The sequence below is a fragment of the Tachyglossus aculeatus genome, chromosome 21, assembly GCF_015852505.1.
Source record: "Tachyglossus aculeatus isolate mTacAcu1 chromosome 21, mTacAcu1.pri, whole genome shotgun sequence".
Lineage (NCBI taxonomy): Eukaryota > Metazoa > Chordata > Mammalia > Monotremata > Tachyglossidae > Tachyglossus > Tachyglossus aculeatus.
The window spans coordinates 66,792,248-66,806,745 of record NC_052086.1 but is presented as its reverse complement, the minus strand read 5'-3'; the positions used below and the strand labels follow the sequence as shown (position 1 = coordinate 66,806,745).

Genomic DNA, 14,498 nt, shown 5'->3' with positions numbered 1-14,498 from the left:
TGTGCAGAACACTGTACTAAGTGCTGCATCTGTAAAAACAAAAGCTAAAATAGGACATGATCAGTGCCTATAAAATCACAAAGGGACAAGTGCAGGGTTGTTGTTCACACAACACAATCCCACAACAATAGGATGAGAAGGCACTTATTGAATCTTAAAGATGTTATGTTAAAAACAAACAAAAAGAAACCCATCATGCACAGTGGGTACTAAGAATATGGAATTTGTCCTACCAAAAGTTGTACAGGTCAAAATATATGTAGATTCGTGAGGGGTTTATATACATGCAAGGACCCTAGAGGGTTACGTGAGGTAATCAGTGGTATTTTTTGAATGCTTATGGTATGCGGAGCACTGTACTAAGCACTTGGGAAAGTACAGTATAATTGCTGGTAGACTCTATTCCTGCCCACAAAGAGCTTTGTTTATGTATGTAGCAGGGAAAAGTCAGGGATGTTAGATGATCCTTTCCAAGGAGGGCAACAATCATCACGTGTTCCCTCCTAGCGCTTTGTTACTTCTATCAGGAACAGAAAAGTGGACATGATGAAGTATTTCTCTAACCTGAACATTACAATACATTAATAACTGAGATATTCGTTACGCAGTTACTATGTGCCAGGCACTGTACTGAGCGCTGGGGTAAATACAATATCAGTGGATTGGACATAGCCCCTGTATCACCCTGGATTCACAGTCTTATTGTATGCTGATGATATTTTTCCAAATGAAAATAGTAGCTCCATATTTTGTTAGGGAAATAATGTCCAATCGGGGACTAAGAAGAATTCCCTTGATGTGTTTTTAGTTAAACTTTTAAAAAATTTGTTAGAAAATTGTTTCCTATGTGTAAATTAGTTTTATCTCATCATGGCTCAGTTTAAATTTATAGACATTTCCCCAACTGTCCCCAAGGGACAGATCTGGGTTATATTTGTATATTTTATATATGTAATATTCCATATTAATGAATAGGTCATCAGTCAGTTTCAGCATCATCAAAAATGCTTTGTGTCATTAATCTGTTTCCCAAATCCTTTTTATAAAGCAAACTTCTTCCAGTGATTCCATCTTGAACATTTTTTAATGGTATTTTTTAAGTGCTTACTGTATGTTAGACACTGTACTAAGCATACTGGGATAGATACAAGTTAATCAGGTTGGAACAATTTTCTCTCCTCATTACCCCCAACTTCCCTGCCTTCCTTTCTGTAAATGTAGGAATGCATCTTCCGAATTTTGGATGAATCTTATGTGCAGCCCTCCTCAGTTGTAGTTCATATTTTGGACATTTTCTCTTTTTCAGGGTCATTGTTCAAGCTTCTTTTAGTTTATTTAATCTTCCTTTGGCCGACATCATTGATGCCGATTTACTGAAATTCAAACGGAAGTAAGTATGTACGTGTAAGGTAAACTTTTCAAATGTTGAAGCCATTCACTTTTACACTTATTTACGTTAGTTTTATTTGGACAGCCCCTTCTTCTGGGAATATTATCAGACCTCGGCTTTACTGACACTGTCATCTCCTAGTTTTCCTCCTATCTCTCTGGCTGCTCATTCTCAGTCTCTTTCACAGGCTCTTCCTCTCCCTCCCACCCGCTAAATGTGGATTTCCCTCAAGGTTCAGTTCTGGGTCCTCTTCTATTCTCCATCTTCCTTGGAGAACTCGTTTGCTCACCTGCTTTTAACAACCAAGAGAAGCAGAGCTGCATTGTGGCTCAGTGGAAAGAGCCTGGGCTTGGGAGTCAGAGGTCATGGGTTCTAATCCTGACCCCGCCACTTGTTAGCTATGTGACTTTGGGAAAGTCACTTAACTTCTCTGTGCCTCAGTGAATTCATCTGTAAAATGGGGATTAAGATTGTGAGCCTCTTGTGGGACAACCTGATTAACTAGTATCTACCCCAGCCTTAGAACAGTGTATGGCACATAGTAGCGCTTAACAAATAACATCATTATCATTACTATTATTAAGTCCTCAATGGGCAAGTCTATTTGCAAATATGAGAATATGAGAAGCAGCGTGACTTAGTGGAAAGAGCCCGGGCTTGGGAGTCAGAGGTCATGGGTTCTAATCCCGGCTCCGCCACTTCTCAGCTGTGTGACTTTGGGCAAGTCACGTAACTTCTCTGTGCCTGTTACCTCATCTGTAAAATGAGGGATTAAGACTGTGAGCCCCATGTGGGACAACCTGATTACCTTGTATTCCCCCAGTGCTTAGAACAGTGCTTGGCAAATAGTAAGCACTTAACAAATGCCATTATTATTATTATCATTATTATTATTATTATTATTATTATTATTATTCTCTGTGCCTCAGTTACCTCATCTGTTAAATGGGAATTAAGATTATGAGCCCCATGTGGGACAACCTGTTACCTTGCATCTACTCCAGCGCTTAGAACAGTGCTTGGCACATAGTAAGTGCTTAACAAATACCGTCATCATCATCAATATGAGATACAGAGGGAATATTATTTGTTAGCGGGGTCACGGGAGTGCAAACCCCCAATTTTCCAAACATCATTGCAGGACACATAGTACATTTTCTCAAGGAACCCAAAGGAGGCAGAGTTTCAAGTCTCTGGGAAGAAGGGTCACCCTATGGTTGCTGATCAATCAGTGATATTTATTTGACACTTACTGTGTGCAGTGCACTGGACTAAGAGTATAATGCGGTTAGAAGATGTGATCCCTGCCCACAAGAAGCTTACCCTCTAATAAGATTGTAACCGATGGGTTTAGAAGTGCTGGTTGAAGCAGCAACAGCCTTCCTGAAGGTGATTTGGGTACCAGGCAAGTTATTGATCCCATGGTACGAGCGGGACTCCCTCACGCTCCATTGTTTTGGAGTTGCAACTCGAGCAGTGCTCACTAAGATGTTTCTAGCCTTGTAGTCATGGCAGCCATCCCAAAGGCAGTGCTATTCCTAGGTCCATAGAGGCATCATTCTCCCAAGTGTAGTGTAGCTCATAGGCCTGCAAAACAATCCTTTTGGGGAGTCTGTCCTGCTAGATGCTGCCCATCTTTTGTGGATTTTTTGCATGGCAGCATCCCCTGTCTTTGCCAGCCTCATTAATATTCTGCCTTTTCAACTCTAGTAATAACAATTATGATATTTGTTAGGTGCTTACTGTGTGCCAGGCACTGTACTAAACTCAGGTGGATACAAGCAAATCAGGTTGGATCCTCCCTGTTCCAGGGGAGTCTCACAGTCCCCTGAGGTAACTGAGGCACAGACAAGTGAAGCGATGTGCCCAGGGCCACATAGCAGACAAATAGTGGAGCCAGGATTAAAACCTATGATTTTCTGACTCTGAAGTCCATGCTTTAACCACTATCCCATTTACTTGGGAAGACCATTTATCCTATCTGGGCCTCTCACCCCTCTTTTCCTGGAGCAGTCTTCTGGTGTAGGTGTCTTTCTTGGCCTTGTATGTGAACCCCATAGTTAGTCAAGGTTTCCTGATTTTCCTCATTTTCTTATCCAGAGAGCCAAGTGAGTGGTATGCAAAGCTGGGTTCTCTAGAGCAGTGGGATTTCTAACTCAGTTCAGCCATAGGATGGCAGCAAAACCTTCTGGGCAAGAGCCTCCTGATTAAATGAACAATAATTCCCCTCCAAGAGTTCACCAAGCCAATGCAAAAATAGATTTCCTCATCGGAAGTTTTGGAAATAGTTACTTCAGTTAGGTTCACCTTCCACACAATTGGAAAGTTGTTATTTCAGAATAAGATAAGGCACACTGAACCCTTGCAGTTTGACCCAAGAAGAGCACAATTCACCGTACACGTTCGAGCTTCCTTATCAGTTGGGATTTTTAAAGACGCCAATAAATATTTTGGTTAATATGTTGCCCAGGGGTCATTTGCCCTTCTAACGTATTTCAAAGTCCAGTACATTTTCTGTAATTAACTCGGAAGTCCTAGCTTTTAAGGGTGAAATGAGCCAGAGGTAATGTGGATGCTTTTGCCCATTCAGTTTTGAATGCTTTAAGCTCTGTAGAGTCAGCTTTTCAGCCCCTACTTTAATGGTTTATCTGATTATTGAAATCCAAATGGCTCGTTGTTACTGGGGTTGGAGCAGAGTGGGAGCCAAGGAGTCGGAGTTCCCCTTCCCCCGCTTCAAAGCCCTATTGAATGCTTATCTCCTCCAGGAGGCCTTCCCTGACTAAGCCCTCCTTTCCTCTTCTCCCACTCCCTTCTACATCTCTCAGACTTGCCTCCTTTATTCATTCCCCCTCCCAGCCCCTCAGCACTTCTGTACTTCTCTGTAATTTATTTCTGTTAATGTCTGTCTCCTCCTCCAGACTGTAAGCTCAATGTGGGCAGGGAACATGTCTGTTTATTGTTATATTGTATTCTCCCAAGTGCTTAGTACAGTGCTTTGCACACAGGAAGCACTCAGAATTGAATGGATATAATAATAATAATAATGATGGCATTTGTTAAGCATTTACTATGTGCAAAGCATTGTTTGAATGAATGAAATGTCATACTGCTACAGATGGTAGCCTGGGATGCCCTAAGCTATTTTAAAGCAACTCTTTAAAAATTCAGTTCAAGTGCTTTGTTAAAATAACTTTGTGCCTGTATAGTTCATTGCTTTCCTCTTGTCTGCAACAGCATGACCAACTTAGATTGTGAGCCCCATGTGAGACTCAGACTCTATCCACCTTGATTATCTTATATCTACCCCAGTGCTTAGTACAGTGATTGATACATAATAAGCACATAATAACAATCATCATCATTATTGTTGATAATGATAATGGGTTCTGGGTCCTAATTATTGGTGAATTGACAAAGGAGGACTTTGAATCAGGCTCTTCTAAGCAACTGCTTTTCCAAACCTCCTCCTGTCCGGGATGCTGAGCAAGACGGGGGATTCTTACTCACAGACCCTCTGCTTTCATTCATTCATTCATTCAATCGTATTTATTGAGCGCTTACTGTGTGCAGAGCACTGTACTAAGCGCTTGGGAAGTACAAGTTGCCAATATATAGAGACGGTCCCTACCCAATAACGGGTTGGCTGGAGTTGGGTGCTTCAGAAGACAAGTGACAGCGTGTGGCTTGCCTTACCTAAATAAACACTATCCTGTCATGGGGTTTTTTAATTTGATTTCCCAATTTTTACTAATTAATTTATTTCTTTTTTCACAATTTTGTGATCAATCAATCAATCATATTTATTGAGCACTTACTGTGTGCAGAGCACTGTACTAAGTGCTTGGGAAGTACAAGATGGCAACATATAGAGACAGTCCCTACCCAACAGTGGGCTCACAGTCTAAAAGGGGGAGACAGAGAACAAAACCAAAAATACTAACAAAATAAACTAAATAGAATAGATATGTACAAGTAAAATAAATAAATAGAGTAATAAATATGTACAAACATATATACATATATACAGGTGCTGTGGGGAAGGGAAGGAGGCAAGATGGGGGGGATGGAGAGGGGGAATCAATCAATCGTATTTATTGAGCGTTTACTGTGTGCAGAGCACTGTACTAAACGCTTGGGAAGTACAAGTTGGCAATATATAGAGACGGTCCCTACCCAACAACGGGTTGGCTGGAGTTGGGTGCTTCAGAAGACAAGTGACAGCGTGTGGCATGCCTTACCTAAATAAACACTATCTTGTCATAGGTTTTTTAAATTTGATTTCCCAATTTTTACCAATTAATTTATTTCTTTTTTCACAGTTTGTGATCAGGTTAGTGAAATAGGGAAATGAACCCAAAGTAGCAAGCATTATGTCTAAATCATGCCCAAGCTTCTTTTCATGTCTTTTAATTCTCCATGAATCTATTTGCCTGGTGGAATTTGCAATAATAATTTCAATCAGTGTTTTTGTTCTACAAAAAAAGTGTCAAAACAGTTGATTTCCAGCTTTTAACCTGGGTGGAAGATCAGGTAATAAAGAGGCAGGATTCCTCCATAATGTTGACTTTTTGGTGGTGGCCTGGCTTCCCTCCATTAGCTTTAAGTATTTGCTCTTTTGCTTTGACTGTTGGCAGTTATCGAACACCTACTGTGTGTTCCCTAGTTCCCACGTTGGCAGAAATAAGGGAACTCTGGTCCCTTGTAGCCCTGCTTTTCAACCCTATCCCATCTCACGGTGTTCTCCGGGGCATTTGTTGTTTCGATTCAGCCTTTTATTGTTTGGGGAGAGACAAACAAAGGGACAGGATAGGCCAGAATCCAGTTAAAGATGATGACCTCATTCTCTTCAGATCTTTGAAGATCACTTCGACCACAGTGTTTAGGTATAAAATCGAATCCAACTTTACTTTCACATAAACCTTTAGACTTAAAGAATTACATATTATTCCTGTTCTACCTCTATCACTTGTGTGTAGACTCTACACCAGATTGGTGCATTTGAGTGCTTCTAGGAATATGTGGCTGCCTGCCATGCAGACTGGCATGTTTCCAATCTGTATTCCATGGCAAAGGGGAAACTGTGTGGCCTAGCAGAAAGAGCTCAGGCCTGGCAAAGAGCCTGGGTTTTAATCCTGGCTCCACCGCTTGCCCGTTGTGCGACCTTGGGCAAGTCATGTCTCTGTGCATCTGTTTCCTTAGCTGTCAACTGGTGGTTCAGTACCTCTTGTCCCTCCCACTTAAATTGTTAGCCCCACATGGGACTAGGACTGTGTCCACCTTGATTATCATGTACCTGTCCCAGCGCTTAGTGCAGTGCTCGGCACATAGTAAGCACTTAGCAATAACAATAATAATTATTGGTGAATACTTATGGTCCCCCTCTAGACTGTAAACACATGGTAATAATAATAATTGTGGTATTTGTTAAGCACTTACTATGTGCCAGGCACTGTGCTAAGCTGTGGCGTGGGTATAAGCAAATCAGTCCCTGTCCTACCTGGGGCTCACAGTCTCACTACCCATTTTGCAGATGAGGGAACTGAGGCACAGAGAAGTGAAGTGATTTGCCTAAGGTCACACAGCAGACCAGTGGCGAAGCTGGGATTAGAACCCAGGCTTGTGCTCTATCTGCTATGCCACACTGGGTAGGGAGTGTGTCTACCAAGTATGTTGTGTTGTACTCTCCCAAGTGCTTCGTAGAGTGCTGTGTACATGGTAAGCACTTTATAAATTCCACTGATTGAGCAATTGGGTGTTGTGCATGAAAAACAGACTAATATTGGTCTTATCTATTCCAGGTCACCCCTTTCCTCAATGGTTTTTGGGACCAATGCTATGTTTACGAAACCTGCACAGTCTTTGGCTCCTATAGTCATTGTCTCCGTGTTAAATAAGTATGGATATGAGCACCTGAACAACAAAGTCATGCAGCCAGACCCAAGGTAGAGTTAAAAGCATATTCTTGAAATCATGACTAAGAGGAGTAAAAGCAAACCCAAATCTTTACATCAGTTCCTAAGGAACTGTCTTGGACTCTGAATATTTCCACTGGTCACAAAATAATGTTGTTGGTCATAAAGTAATATCTTAGAGAGTAAGGAATAGTCAATACGTCATACATATATGGGGCTCAGATTAGAATTTCTTTAAGGATACTCTTTTTAAAGAATATGTAAATCCATAAAAATCAAATTTTCTATATCTCTAAGTCACATTTTTAGGTGTAAAGTTTGAACCAGTTTACAAGCATCTTTCATTTCAGGCAGTCCTACAAGTAGAAAATAATCTACCCTACTTAAATGGTTGTTGGCCCCAGGCTAGCAGTCAAGTATCTGTCAACTAGTTGTTACATATGATCCCAAATTTTCATTCATTCATTCATTCAATCGTATTTATTGAGCGCTTACTGTGTGCAGAGCACTGTACTAAGTGCTTGGGAAGTACAAGTTAGCAACATATAGACACGGTCCCTACCCAGCAGCGGGCTCACAGTCTAGAAGGGGGAGACAGACAACAAAACAAAACATATTAACAAAATAAAATAAATAGAATAAATATGTACAAGTAAAATAGAGTAATAAATATGTACAAACATATATACAGGTGCTGTGGGGAGGGGAAGGAGGTAAGGCGGGTGGGATGGGGAGGAGAGGGAGAGGAAGGAGGGAGCTCAGTCTGGGAAGGCCTCCTGGAGGAGGTGAGCTCTCAGTAGGGCTTTGAAGGGAGGAAGAGAGCTAGCTTGGCAGATGTGGGGAGGGAGGGCATTCCAGGCCAGGGGGAGGACGTGGGCCGGGGGTCGATGGCGGGACAGGCAAGAACGAGGCACAGTGAGGAGGTTAGTGGCAGAGGAGCGGAGGGTGCGGGCTGGGCTGGAGAAGGAGAGAAGGGAGGTGAGGTGGGTGGGGAGGGTGAGGTGATGGACAGCCTTGAAGCCAAGAGTGAGGAGTTTTTGCCTGATGCGTAGGTTGATTGGTAGCCATTGGAGGTTTTTGAGGAGGGGAGTAACATGCCCAGAGCGTTTCTGCACAGAGACGATCTGGGCAGCAGCATGAAGTATAGATTGAAATGGGGAGAGACAGGAGGATGGGAGAACAGAGAGGAGGCTGATGCAGTAATCCAGTTGGGATAGGATGAGAGATTGAACGAGCAGGATAGCGGTTTGGATGGAGAGGAAAGGGCGGACCTTGGCGATGTTGCGGAGGTGAGACCGGCAGGTTTTGGTGACGGATTGGATGTGATGGGTGAACGAGAGAGCGGAGTCGAGGATGACACCAAGGTTGCGGGCTTGTGAGACAGGAAGGATGGTAGTGCCGTCAACAGTGATGGGAAAGTCAGGGAGAGGGCAGGGTTTGGGAGGGAAGATAAGGAGTTCAGTCTTGGACATATATTTTGAAAATTTGGGTCCCAGAGAATTTGCCATTGCCCAGCACTTCAGACCTGCAGGGTGATTTTCACCTCTCCTGGGAGAGCTCAGCCCAGCAGGGCCCCATTGAAAAAATTAGCATCCTCACGATTTGATTTGAATTTCCAATTCTGCTTTCCAAATGTGTGATGTGCAGTGCCTACCACTAAATTTGGGACAGCTTTAAAAAATAAAAAAATACCATTCAGTAGTGAGTCATCAGCATATCCAAGTGCCCATTCACCAGGAATTCTGTTGTTGTACTTTCCCAAGCACTTACTCTGCGCACAGTAAGCGCTCAATAAATACGATTGAATGAATGAATATTAAGGCCATCCCAAAGGGGGAGTGTAAGGCCTTGCCAATTGGGAATGGGAAAGAGGATAGTTGTAGAACAGAGATTTCGCTCTCAAAAAAATATTCCATTGTTGCTACCTTCCCCTGACTCATTTTAGAGCTCTAGACAGCCTTGAGTCCTCTGTCCTAGACCTTCGTCTCATCTATCAGGACTCCAGAGAGGTATCACCAGGGGAAGGCTGATAGGCAGAAGAAGGGACTGGTTTAGTGGAAAAAAATTAAAAGCAGAACATGCAGAGTAATACACTCTCCTACGTCACTTCTTGGCAAATATGTGAATGTTTATCTAGATGGTTTTAGGCTTTTGGCCAAGTCTTGCCATGTGAGTAAACTAGGTGCATTCATTTAGGTTGTGTTTGGGTACTATGTAGTGTGCTGGAATAGTGTTTTCATAAGTCATCCCAAGGACCCTCAAATAGTTAATATTCTTTTGGAGGAACCAACATTACACCAAGTAATTAGCTCCCACATTGGCGGGCTCTGGCTCAGTGTTTATAAAGTGTCTTGATAGAAATGCTAATTAATAGTCTTTTCTAAGAGCACAGCAAAGGTATTGGTTATCAGAAATTCCTGCACAGGTGGGAGTAGTTTCTGACAGTTCCACATTAAATCATTGAAAATAAAGGAACTGAGGGCCCAAGAAGGAAATAAATGTCCAAGATTTCTGGGGAAGGAGAAAAAGAAACCCTGATTTAAAAACCTTTCCACCATGTTTCCTGTCATTTAGAAAATGACTTTTTAGTCAAACCAATTTCGGTACCTAGCATATCCAAGGAATTCAGTTTTTAGATAACTTGACCATTTTAAATTAGATGATTTGTAGTTGGACTATTTATTGTCAATATACATCTGTCTCTTTCTTTTTCTGACGGATGGCAGAAGCGTTGAAGGAGAGAATCAGCCCAGAGAAACTACAGGGAGGAGAGGCAGGGCGAGAACTGGTCTCCCTCTAGTTTCCTTTCTGAGAGAGAGCTTGGCCAGATCACTCACAGACTCAGCAGGGAAGATAGAAAAGGGGAAGAAGAGCCAAGCTTCCTTCAGTTGGTTGTCTCACCATTACCCCTGCCTTTCCTCTCCCAATCAACTCTGGGCCAGTTGACCCACCATGTCGCTCCTGACTTCCGTGTTAATTCCTGCTGCTTTAACTTTCCCCTTTCCTCTCTTGCCCCCACCCCCGTCCCTCCTTATTGAATGAGGCCCTTTAACTAGCTGATGTTATACTTACAGAGAGGAGTGAATTGTCGTTCCTCTCACTGTATCACTTTGAGACAGATGGGGCGAGCCTGACATTAAGAGTAGAAAATGATGTGGTTTCAGGGCAGACCTCCATTCTGAATTGAATGGTTTCCATTTTCTCCCTAGTGACAGTTGGATGCCACCTCCAGCTGCCAGTGTATATTTCAGCAATCTTGTTCGGAACTAAATGTTTATATATGGGGTATAGGGCAAGAAAACTAACCATAATCCCTCTCAATTATGTAGAGAGGGAATCTGTTCCTTAGTACAATGCTTTAGAAATGATATCTCTCCCGACACACACACACACACACACACACACAAATATGTGGTTAAAAATTGTACTGAAGAGGAGTTTGATCTATTTTTCACAGAAAGAACAATGGCTATAACTTGATGGGATAAAACTTTCGGCCAAATGATAGCCAGGTAACAAAAAGGAAATTTGCTAGGAGGCATTTATAAGTAAAGAGCTGTAAAGCATTAGATTGAGTTTGTAGACTGTTGTTCTTACACCAGGTGTTCTTACATATGTCTGCTAATCGGCCAGGGAGTTTGCCCAATTGACTGTTGATACCCTGAGTAGCTGGCATGACCCTAAATTCCTCCTATCACATTGCCAGCCTGTCTGGATTTTGGGGATTGCTTTTAGGACCCCTAGGGTGGCAGCAGGGTGAGGTGGCCTGGGAAATGGAAATGCTTGAAATGCAGATGTTCAATCAGACATTCAGGTGTATGAATTGAGCACTTATTGTGAGCAGAGCACTGTACCAAGCACTTGGGTGAGTACAATAGAGAAGGTAGATACAATCTCTGCCCTAAATAAGGGTATGATCTAGTAGAAATTTTACAAATTCGTATGCAAATTTAATTTTTCAGTCAAAAAAATGCATTCCAAAACACTTTTGCCCATGCAAATATGGCCACTAACAGAGTTTTTCAAATATTTAATCGTGGTATAGAAACACGAGTGTTACTGTTCTGTCCAGCCAAGCATGTACATTTAGCAACTGTTTGTTATGTAGATACAATTTATTCCACTAACTTACACTGGTTGCTTTGTTATAAGCCCCAAGTACAGAAAAGCAGGCCTAGTACACTTCCATTTTGGCCAATTTTGAGTTCCTTTTTGATTATATGTTTACATAATGGGGAAAGAAATGAAGATCAGTATTATAAAAAAAGCCACAATTAAGCCTTTGTTAAACACAGAATAGTCTTTGGATCCATACAGGGCAACCCAAACCAATTTCAGTGCTTTGATCATGAAATAAACTTAAGTGAAAACTTAATCTGCTATTTATACAAGCATAGCCTCAAAGAGTACCATATGTAGTACTCTGTCTTGGGCTTTTTTTTTCCTCCTTTGCCTGAGTCATTACTAGTAAAACTTCGGAAATTATACTTCCAAGAAGTGCTCAGAAAGCAATTCATTTCCAAATAACACAGTAAACAATATTAAGCTGTAGAAAAGTTCAGTTCAGAAAGCAAATGCCCTGGAGAAAATAGCCAAGCAAATAAAAAATAGTATCAAGGTTTAGCCTTTATATAATGAAAATGTCTTGGTGTTGAACTTTATGTGGTCAGTCATTAAGATCAGTTTAAGAACAGTTCATTGAATATAAGTGATTTCCATAGAGATTTATTACAGCAATAGCCACTATAATACCCACATGATGTAAAGCACTCTGCTGTTTGCTTAATGACTTCTGTTTCTTATTAAGGGGCAATTCACTCGTTTTATTCCATGTTAAAGCTCGAGTTACCCAGGAAGAAAAGAGCTACCCTTGTATGTCATATTGTGTTCCAGTGGGTTTCTTTCTTGCACTGCAACAAATCCCATGCAGTAGTTCAGCTCGAAACTGGATTTGCTCACTTTTTTTTTTCTTAATCGTAAAAAGAAAGCAGGTTTCCATTAAGAATTTTTAGGCTCTCAGTGGAAAAAAATCCCCCCTCTCCCGAAGAACTTTTGTTACTACAAAGACTGTGAGCCCACTGTTGGGTAGGGACTGTCTCTATATGTTGCCAACTTCCCAAGCGCTTAGTACAGTGCTCTGCACACAGTAAGCACTCAATAAATACGGTTGATGATGATGATGTTATCCCAAACGGCCTACTTCCAGGGTTGGTGTTGAGTGCTTTGTTTGAGGCAGAATTTTGGAGTTCATTACACACGAGCACGTGTATCATTGTACTAGATAGTTTGATAATCACGATGATGATTATTATTTTGACCTGATTCTGGATATTTTTGATTATTACTATGGCTAAAGCTACACATTCAATACACTAGAAAAGCAAGGGTCGTGTGAAAGTATAGAAAGGGGGTTGATGATGGTGGGATTAAGTGCTTACTGTGTGCCAAGCACTGTTCTAAGCGCTGGGGTAGATACGAGGCAATCAGGTTGGCCCACGTGGGGCTCACAGTCTTCATCCCCATTTGACAGATGAGGGAGCTGAGGCCCAGAGAAGTTAAGTCACTTGCCCAAGGTCACACAGCTAACAAGTGGCGGAGCCGGAATTAGAACCCGTGACCTCTGACTCCCAAGCCTGGGCTCTTTCCACTAAGCTACGATGACCTAACAAGTACACCCTGATTTGAAGTCATTGCTCATCTTATGAAACTGATTAATCTTCATCCTCCACCTAAGCACTCATATTTATGTTGGTTTCTTTTTCATTTAGCTTTTTTTTGATTGGTAATTTGTATCTTTCCTTCTCTTTTTTTTCTATTGTATGTTTGGCAGTTTTTGTCAATTTCTCACCCTCATTAGACTGTAAATTCCTTGAGGGCAGAAACCATGTCCTTTACTGCTGTACATGGTGGACATTCGATATAAGTAACCAGTGATTTTATTTTATTTATAATTGTATTTGTTAAATACTTACCAAGCACCGTATTAAGTAACCACTGCGATAGATACAAGATAATCAGGTTGGACACAGTCTCTGTCCCAAATAGGGCTCACCGTCTAAGTGGAAGGGAAAACAGGTATTGAACCCCCATTTTATAGATGAGGGAACTGAGGCTCAGGGGTGTTAGGTGACTTCCCCAAGGTCGCACAGAAGACAAATAGCAAAGATGGGATTCGAATCTAGGTCTTCCAACTCCCAAGCCTGTGTTCTTTTTGCTAGGCCATGGTGATGATAATGACTTTCATTGCTTCTTCAGGGGTCAATTTTCAATCTCAGGAAAATGGATGGAATGCACAATTATGGATGAAATTCCTTGTTACAAATGTTAACATTAAATTCCCATTTGGGGCATCTCCCTACACTAGGTGTTAAGAAGATTGCGAGGAATAATTATGACATACCTGACCTCAAGGAATTTAAAATCTTAAAATTATTTTTAAATTTAGGTTCAAAATATAGTGGTTCATAATGAAAAATCCTAGGAACAGTTATACAGCTTGGAAAATGTAGTGCAACTCCATTTGAAAATAGCTCTTTCTATATCTGCTCCAATCAATTGTATTTATTGGATGTCTACTGAGTGCAGAACACTGTACTAAGGACTTGGGAGAGTACAATAGAACAGAGTTGGTAGACATGTTCCCTGCTCACAGAGAGTTTATGGTCCAGTGTGGGATTAAATAAATTGTGTATATGTACATAAATGCTGTAGGGCTTCAGGAGGGTTAAACAGAGAGTGCAGATCCAAGTGCAAAGGTGTGGGAGAAGAGGAAATGAGGGTTTAGTCGGAGAAGGCTTTTTGGGGAATTGTGCTTTTTAATAAGGCTTTGAAAGTGGGGAGAGTGGTCATCTATTGGGGATGAAGTAGGGCGTTCCAGGCCAGAGGCGAAAGGTCATTGATGAGATAAATGAGATTGAGGTACAGTGAGTCGGGTGGCATTAGTGTAGTAAGGGCATAAAAGGGAGGACCATACTGACTGCTTCAACCCACTCTCTACACCAATAGAAGGCATGGTTTACCCCTCTTGGTGATGGGTTATAACACGGGGTAATGAAAGAACTCTTTCATGTGCAAAATACTGAAGTACCCGGTGTTGATAACTTGAAATAGATTCACCTTTGGAGAAATGTGGTTGCTTTGTGCTGGTGTAAGTTTCCTTCTCATTATGGGTACACATTAGAAGCCCCAAATAGGCC

At 41.6% G+C, this 14,498-nt stretch overlaps 1 protein-coding gene across 1 annotated transcript in view; it reads left to right on the top strand.

Annotated features, from left to right (window-relative positions):
- The window catches only part of LOC119942419 (transmembrane protein 180-like), a 33,729-nt gene that overhangs the window by 11,496 nt on the left and 7,735 nt on the right, over positions 1-14,498 (top strand). The window contains exons 4-5 of the mRNA XM_038763227.1: positions 1,307-1,390; positions 7,189-7,332. Coding sequence (XP_038619155.1) covers positions 1,307-1,390; positions 7,189-7,332 — 228 coding nt within the window. The remainder of the gene's footprint in view (positions 1-1,306; positions 1,391-7,188; positions 7,333-14,498) is intronic.